Genomic DNA, 9,321 nt, shown 5'->3' on the forward strand with positions numbered 1-9,321 from the left:
TAGTCATCTTTCTAACAAGATGCATTGTTACAAATATGGAAAGGAAAGTAGGAACAATCTTACAAGATTCAGTGCACATACATACCCCATGAATCAACGGCTGAGATCAAAATCCGGAAAATCGACGATCAAAATATGGAAAGGAAAATAGGAACAATCTTAACAAGATTCAATACCAAGATGCATCGGTTAACGATATAATAAATAAACTGATATAATATTAAATAATACATAATTATAATTCATGAATTCGCAATGGTCACTTTTTAAAATGGAATATATCAAATTCAAACCAAATCGAATTGAATAAAAATAATTAAAAATTAAATATTTTTTAAAATCAATATTTTTACTAATAAAAACCGAAATTAAGTCCAATGTAAACGAAATATAACTAAATCGAATCGAGTTTAGTTTAAGAATTGGCATAGTTTTTTTCAAAATCGAAATAAGGTTTTTATCAAAAAAAAAAAAAAAAAAATCGAAATAAGCTGAATCGAATAATACCAAACCGAAAGCAAAAAACTAACGGAGAACGCATACTGCGATTTTTTTTGGGTGGATTTGGAGACCTAGAACTCCCAAGTCTTTTAACGCCAAGAACACGAGCAGACGAAGTTGTCGTCGTCTCGTCTTCTTTTTCTTCTTCTTGTTCTTCCTCCTCGTTCGAGCTTGGTGCTCCTTCGGAAACCCTAGATGCTTCGAAGCTTTCGTTAGATTTCACTTCGGCGGTTTGTTAATGATGGAGGAAGCACGGTTCTAGGGTTTTCTTTCTCTCTTCTTTGGGTGATGGCGTGTTCTTTCTGAATTCTCGTAAGTGCTGCTTCTCTCTTGTTGTTGTTCTTCCTACGTTTGATGCCGTTGCGTCTCGGTTTCTAGGGCTTATTTTGTCTGAGAAATTGGTTGAATCCGTGTTCCCGTTGGCACATTGAACTAGAGAATTCGATTTTGGTTTTAGGTTTCGAGCTGAGATTTAGGATTTCTTGATCATGAAACGAGAGATTTGAACTGTTACTGGTTTGAATTTCACGCCGTAGCTCGATTCTGGGTGAAAACTTGAAACTTTCGATTTGTACCAGGGACCATTCTTATAGATTTAGAAATTAAGATTTTTGTTCCTGTGATTCTCAATTTGCTCGAATTAGGGTCAGCTGATTCTCCATAAAGTTAGAGAATTTTGTTAATGGATAGGGTAATCTAGTGTTGAATGTTGAGCCTTGTCATTTCGAGTGTTTTTCCTTGCAATGTGCTTATCTCTACTTCTGCTTAAGAGAATATCACATATTTGCCTCTTGGTATTTGCTTTCTTCTTGTTCCAATAACGATGTACACACAGCGGGCTTACATTTGGTGATTGTATCATGATTAGATTGTCAGCAAAGTTGTTTGCCTATCATTGTTGTTAAGGGTGACCTTTTCATGTTTAGTCTTTCACTGGTTACATTGTTTCCCGCATTGTTTTCATACTGTTTCAAAAGGAGCGCTAGTAGTAATAATAGGCAAAACACCCTGTTTTGGTTTGACCAGAAAACATCACATAGGGCCTGTACTTGGGTTTTGGTGGTTGTGGTTCAGATAAGTGCATTTCAAGATTGCTCATTTGTGATAAATTTTGCTTTGTGTTGCTTGTAGTTTCAGTGTATTGTTTACCATGTTAACAAATGAGAATAATATTTGAGGATGGCATTGCATTTCTACTATGTTCTCGTTTCAGCATATGTCTGGCTTCTTTTGCATAGCTTTCCTGACACGTGGCATTTTTTTACTTGTGTTCATCGTTTTGACATGTTCACTGGTGATGAAAACACACAATCTACTGTGGAAAAGCTATTCTGTTTCTTTTTCTAACGAAATTCTGGATGCAGATTGTCCCTTCTTATTTGGTACTAGACTTGCAGTTCGGGTGAAATGAGTGGATCAAATAGAAAACGCAGTTCAAGATGGGACTTCAAGGAAGAACCGGAACATCTTAACAGCAATGCTAGAGGTGATGATTATCCCGGGAAATCAGGTTCCTATTTCCGTGACAAAGAGTCTGAACCTGGCCTGTCCTACACAGAGGGTAATGGCAGAAATGACAGTAAGAGGTTAGATGATGGTGAGCATCTGAAAGCTAAGCATGAGAATAGACAGCACTCTGGAGAAGCGTGGCCACGAAGCAGAGTTTCGCATAGTGGTGATGGCATGATTGGATACTATGACCGCCAGTCTCCAGTGAGGGACCGACACAAGTAAGTGTGAATTGGTACTTAGTAGAACAACTCATGTGCTAGAGAAACTTCTAATCTCATTCTCGTTTCTTATGTAGCATTTATACACACTGGCATGGCTAGGAAATTTATCAGTTTAGACAAATTCTTATGTAGTGATAGCAGAAGCCGAAGCCGGAGTCGTAGCCGAAGCCCAGTCCACAGAGTAAAGCGAGAAGCAGGACCCTATGACAAACAGAAGAGCCGAGCACGAGTTTCACCACAGGCAAGTAGGGACTTTGATGGTAGATACAAGAGAGGTGGTGATTTTCAGTCTGATCAAAACGCCGACCCTGGTTGGGAAGCTCGAAATAAGAAAGCAAGAGATTCGAAATATTATACTGATGATTCCAGAGAACAGGCCATTAGAGGTGGAAGGTCGGATTATAGTACTGATTATCCAGAGGATGATTTAAGAAGAGAGAAAAGGCACTTACATGAAGGTACATCTGATCCGGTCCTGAGAAGACACAGAAATGAGCGCGAATTTTCCAATATTCCCTGCAAATTTTTTGCTGCTGGACACTGTCGCAATGGAAAGAACTGTAGGTTTTCTCATCATGGTGCTGCTAGGGGAAGTCCGGATAGAAAGCCTAAAGAAAATTTATTTGGACAGGATAACAATCATAGTGGCGCGGAGAAGTTTCAGAATGGTCCTAGATGGAATGGTTTTGAAAAAGCGGATGCTGGAAAGTCTGGTGATGTTGGAACTGCTCGTGCCAATACAAGTATATCCCAACCTAAAGTTAATGAAAGCTGGATCAATGACATGGAGATGTCTCCGGATTGGGATTACGGAGTTAAAACTTTTAATAAGCCCTCGAAGGACGAACATAGTGAAGTAAAAGATGGTTTGTGGAGCCATAGTTCTGCAATATTACCTCAGAATGTGAAAGCTGGAAACTCTTATTTTCAGCAAGATGGAAATCACAGGAGCAGTTCTGCGTTTTCCTACGGTGACAAACCTGTCAACAATTACAAGAACACTGTCAATGTTGCTCCCATCCAAACATCCGATCAAGACAATTTCAATCATAGTGCATTGCGTAATCAGAACTCCCTAGCTGTTGGGGGAAGTCAAGTGATAACGAGTGCTATCAACCTTCCCGGAGGCTTAAACTCGAGCAATCCTGAAAACGGAAAAGGGTATCAAGAGAATCTCTCGGTGGAAAAACCCGTTTCCGGTGACTTGGAGTCATCGAAGGGAATGTTCAACAATGCAAATTCTGCAACTCATAACAATGCCACCCCAGAAGAGCTCAATCATATCAGCAACATCTCAGCTTCTCTGGCGCAGTTTTTTGGAAACGGACAACCACTTCCTCACCATTTTTCTACCTTGACCCCGCAAACTGCGATGCAGGTACCATTGCATACCGAATCTGAGGGATATGGAAAGCAACAATCTTCCGTGGGCATTCAGCCAAATCAGGCAGCTATGTTCCATTCTCACAACAATCCAGTAATCAATCTGATTCAGCAAAAAGGGAATGAGATGAACACTGGTGCAGGGGCTGTCCAGGCTGTTACTACACCCCAAACAATCAATACTGATGCACAACAACACGATAGCTCAGTTCCATCAGCTTTCCTCGGGATAGGTTCAGAGACAGAACCTGTTGATACGAGCCACAAACAAGATGAAAACCCCAAGGTTACTGAGGAGAAAAAGGACAAAAAGACCGAGGAATCGAGCAAAGAAGAAGATGGAAAAAAGACCTATGAAGAGAGTGAGGATGCTGAGAATGCAGAGGAAGATGACAAGGCAGATGGAAACAAGAAAGGAAAAGACCCAAAAGGAATACGGGCATTTAAATTTGCTCTCGTGGAGACGGTTAAGGAGATTCTAAAACCCTTTTGGAGAGAAGGTCGGATGAGCAAAGACGCATACAAGAACATAGTGAAGAAGGTAGTTGACAAAGTGACCGGGACAATGCAGAATGGAAACGTTCCTCAGACACAGGAGAAGATCGAGCATTATCTATCCGCTTCAAAACCGAAACTCACGAAGCTCGTACAGGTTAGTGTTATTACGTAACCTTGAACTCTGTTGGGTTTTTCTTTTTCAGGTTTGAGATTGTTAACCAGTCTTGCTGTGTATTGTCTTAAAACTATCAGGCATATATCAGCAAAGTGAAGAAGAGCTAGCTAGTTTAAGCCAGAGGATGATTAGACCATGTTAGAAATGTTTCAAACTGTTTGGAGACTAAAGCCTTTCTTGGAGAACCCTTCTTCGGTGGTGTAGATATACCGTAGAGCCTTCCTCAGGAAAAGAGGGAAAAAAAATGTTTTTTTTTTCCTTCTCTTTCGGGGGGCTTGAAAATGGTTTTTACTCAAAGCGAAGGTTTAGGTTCTGTAGCTGTAGCTGTTGGATGTGTTGTTTCATGTTGTTTTAGACAGAAACTGCTACCTTACTTATTGGAAGAAAAAGTTATTTTAATTGACTTATCCAAATTCACGGTTAATTGGAGCAAATGGGGATTACTACCCCCATAGATTGGCAGCTTTGCTCCAAGAAAGAGATTGATGAATACAAAGAGTTTTCATCTACAAACCCAAATGGTATTACCATTAGTTTCACGAGATGTTCCTAATGTTACTCTTATGAACTTGATTCAAACACTTCTTTTCAAATATTGTGTCCTCAGTTTCATCACCATTGCCAGAAAACTCATAACAGAATTTGTATACCCGAAAAATTTAACTAGATTTTCTGTTGGTCTTACCCGGATTTCTTTTTGTTCAAAAGCTGAACACAAACTGAAATGTGGAGAGACAGAGACATATCTATTTCACCTCTCTCCGAGATAGTGTCTGGATCATTACGCCTTTCGTGCGGGTCGGAACAAGACTGTAGTACTCTTCCACTCAAAGGTGAAGAAAGTAAGCAACTGCGACAAAAAAAGAGTGATTGAGATCAAATTTTGATTAGGCGCGCATCTGCTTTGCTTACCAATAAAGTAAAAAAAATTAATATGATTCAACCTCAAACCTATTTAAATGTAGAAGACATGTTATGGCAAATGGAGGATATTAGGGGAAGCACTGATTGTTCCACGTAGGTTTTGACCTCATAAATGTAATGAATTTGTTATCAATAAGAACATTGAGTCTAATCCCCATAAAAAGACTCAAATTTAAATAAATAAGAAGAAACATAGAAACAGGTAAAAAAGAAACTCGCAGCGATCTCTCGACGACGGTTCTTTTATCTCTGGGCTCGAAAAACTCCGTATTGATTCTCTCTCGAGTTCTCTGGCTTCTACCGTGATCTCTCGATGATTTTTGAAGCCCAAGATGTCCTCTATTTATTTCTTTGGTGGCTATGCTTTTTTCTCTTTCGAAAATGGCAATTCAAACGCAAAACAGAAAATTTTTCTGCCAGTGACACGGCTGTGTTGAGTAGCGACACGAACCGAATCAATTGTCTAATCAGATTTCTGCACTTCGAACACGGGCTGGACACGGGCGAGTTTGAAGTAACACGGTCGTGTCGTATAAAGACGCGGTCCGAGCCAATTATCTGAGCAAAATATCTTTGTTTCTCCACTTGTGCACGATCGTACTGTTGGGATTCCTGAGATCTCTAAAGCGAATCCTATTCCTAAAGAGATCGATTCTAGGGTTTGCGCAGCGGACGTAAAACAAAAATTTATATGTAACCCTAGAACCATGCATGTATGATTACGTAGACACGTTAAACGCTTACCTCAATTGATCCAGGGCCTGTATCAATTGATGTGTTCGTCCGACCACAAAAAGGAGGAAGATTACCTCGCCCTCTACACATATCCACACCTCGGGATGGATTCCAACGATTGGAACTTGTCTGTTAGGACCCGAATCAACTATTCAGTATATCACTTCGAGAAAACGATACTTAGATCACCTCTTAGAACCTCTTGGATCTCACAAAAGCTCTGTCGAAGTTCTGAAAGCCGGCTCTCCTAATTAGGGTTTTAATCTCCTTCTTATAAAGTGATTTAACCCTAATTTTGGTTTAATTTTTGAAAAATCCGAAAGCCGGAACGGACGGTCTAAGAATGCACGTGGACCGTCTGTTCTAGAAGCCAGAACAGACGGTCTGCCTTCGGTGGACCGTCCGTCCTAGACCTTCTGGAACGGACAGACCACGTTCTGGACCGTCGGGCCTAGACTTGGCGGATCTGTCGGGTCTAACCCTTCTGGTCCGTCGGGTCTGGCCCTTCTGTCTCGGTTTTTCTTCGTTTTCTCATGCGTTTGTCCTTCCCTGCGTGTGTGACCCTGTAGACTCATTCGATATAGCAGTATAACCCGAAAACTCTATTTCGGATATACAAGTCATAGACGGTCTCTAGCAAGACACTATGACTACCTATCTCGAATAGAGTTTGTTTGTGATCTTTCGAACGTCTGTGATGATTCCGGTCGATGATCCTTTTGTATCACGATATCATATGTCGAACATAAGGCATGGACAAACCACCTTATCTGATTCGACTGTTTTCTCGTTCACTGAGTTCGACTGTACAAGATAGAAGACATTCATCTATAGTGCAGCCACACATTTCTACAGTCTCGCTCACACGAGGGACCCAACGATATCTCTCTCTTTTACGAGAGGTACAAATCCCATCTTGACTATCTACAATCCAGCTCATGATTCGTTTCGTACCTGATACACGCCTTTATGGTCCTCCTGTTACGCAGGACGTTTGACGTATTCAAAGCACCAACTCCTCATGTTGGATTCCGTAGATATCTCAAGTCTTAGGATCCAATCATGAAACCGTCATATGAGATTCAAGTCATGACGCTTAGTCCATGTGACAATCTCATGCGGGTCGATCTAGTATTCCGTTCTCCAACGAATACCTATAATTGTGGTCGTATCCAATACCTATGATCATCTATATGATCATCAATCACACATCATATCTTAGTATGTCATTATTCCCATAATGACATATGACTAGGGAGTTTAGTATTGTTCATAACAATACATGGATTTCATGACATATTAAGTATGCAAAACATGTAATGAATAAAACACTCATCCATAAACCATAGATCAAATGTATCTAAATAAAGCTCGCAAAACAGTACATCATAGGCTCTAGTCATGGACTGCTAAACATCTAATGCACATATCCCTAACATGACTCTCATGCTTCGATGAAGGGAGAGGCTTCATCAACGGATCAACAATGTTGTTATCAGTCGACACTCTGCAAATGTGCACGTCTTCTCTGTCTATGATCTCCCTGATTAGGTGAAACCGTCTGAGTATGTGTTTGGATCGTTGATGGGATCTGGGTTCTTTCGCTTGTGCGATCGCTCCATTGTTGTCACAATACAGTGCAATGAGGCTATCAACACTAGGAATGACACCCAAGTCGCCAACAAACTTCCTGATCCAAACAGCTTCCTTTGTTGCGTCCGACGCTGCAATATACTCAGCTTCTATAGTAGAATCTGCAACGTTCGCTTACTTGGAACTCTTCCAGCTAACAGCGCCTCCGTTCAAGCAGAAAACATAGCCAGTCTACGAATCATCCACGTTTTGCAAGCTAAGACTTTACGTCTTGCAAGGTAGGAACGTCATGCAAGGTAGGAACGTCATTCATAGAAAACTGCGTTCCTAGCTAAGACTTTACGTCTTGCAAGGTAGGAACGTCATTCCCTATTAGGAGAATGTCATCCACGTACAACACTAGGAATACAACTGTGCTCCCACTGACCTTCTTGTAAACACATGGCTCGTCTTCGTTCTGTGAGAAACCAAACCTTTTGATTGTCTCATCAAAGCGAAGGTTCCAGCTCCTCGAAGCCTCTTCAGTCAATAAATGGACCTCTGAAGCTTGCACACCTTCCCCGAGTTCCTTGGATCGACAAAACCTTCGGGTTGTGTCATGTACACATCCTCGGTCAAGTTCCCTTTAAGGAACAGGATCTTGACATCTATTTGCCATATCTCATAGTCGTAATATGTGGATATGGCAAGTAGGATCCTGATGGACTTCAACATAACTATGGGCGAAACCGTCTCATCATAGTCAATACCATGAATCTGACGGAATCCTTTCGTCACAAGTCGTGACTTATACGTGTGTACGTTGCCATCCATGTCGGCCTTCTTCTTGAAGATCCATTTGCATCCGATGGGTTTTATCCTTTCAGATGCATCAACTAGAGTCCATACTTGGTTGTCTGACATGGATTGCGTCTCGGACTTCATAGCCTCGCGCCATTTCTCGGAATCCGGACTCGTCATGGCCTCTAGGTATGTAGAAGGCTCATCATGTTCTAATAACATGAGTTCCTCATTCCCAGTCACAAGAAATCCATATCTCACAGGCTCTTGGCGAATTCTGCCTGATCTCCGAGGTTCACTAATCGAAGGTTGAGTCATAACTGGCAGTGAAACAGGTTGAACATCTTCAACTTGTTCACCGACTCAGTGTCTACTTGTTGCTCTCGAACTCCCTCAAGTTCGATCCTACTCCCACTGACTCTTTTGGAGACGAACTCTCGCTCCATAAAAGTCACACTCCTGGCAATGAACACCTTGTTCTCTGCCGGAATGTAGAAGTAGTAACCCTTAGTTTCCTTAGGGTAGCCTACAAATAAATACTAATCAGACTTGGAGGATAACTTATCAGTCATCTGACGCTTCACGTAAGCGTCACAACCCCAAATTCTGACAAACGACAACGGGGGACGCTTCCCCGTCCATATCTCATAGGACATCGTTTCAGCCAACTTCGTTGGACTCATGTTCAGAGGTATGCAGCGGTCTCTAAAGCGTAGCCCCAAAAAGACTTCGGAAGATTTGTCTGACTCATCATCGACCGAACCATGTCTAACAACGTTCGATTCCTCCGTTCAGATACGCCATTCCACTGTAGTGTTACAGGAGGAGTTAATTGTGATACAATACCACAATCAACCAGATAGTCAGAGAACTCTTGGCTCATATACTCGCCACCACGATCTGATCAAAGTATCTTGATCGTCTTTCCCAGCTGGGTTTGTACTTCGTTTCTGAAAGCCTTGAACATTTCAAGTGTTTCAGACTTATGTCTCATCAAAT

General features: G+C 41.4%; 1 protein-coding gene across 1 annotated transcript; it reads left to right on the top strand.

The window, feature by feature from the left end:
* Nucleotides 1–533: 533 nt before the first annotated feature.
* Nucleotides 534–4,714, top strand: LOC104821178 (zinc finger CCCH domain-containing protein 38). The gene is made up of 4 exons (XM_010551981.2): nucleotides 534–813; nucleotides 1,866–2,231; nucleotides 2,367–4,269; nucleotides 4,368–4,714. Exons 2-4 carry the CDS (start codon nucleotides 1,909–1,911, stop codon nucleotides 4,395–4,397), a joined length of 2,256 nt encoding a protein of 751 aa, XP_010550283.1. The 5' UTR covers nucleotides 534–813; nucleotides 1,866–1,908; the 3' UTR covers nucleotides 4,398–4,714.
* The last annotated feature ends 4,607 nt before the right edge of the window (nucleotides 4,715–9,321 follow it).

Source organism: Tarenaya hassleriana, unplaced genomic scaffold (genome assembly GCF_000463585.1).
Source record: "Tarenaya hassleriana unplaced genomic scaffold, ASM46358v1 Cleome320, whole genome shotgun sequence".
Classification (NCBI taxonomy): Eukaryota; Viridiplantae; Streptophyta; class Magnoliopsida; order Brassicales; family Cleomaceae; genus Tarenaya; species Tarenaya hassleriana.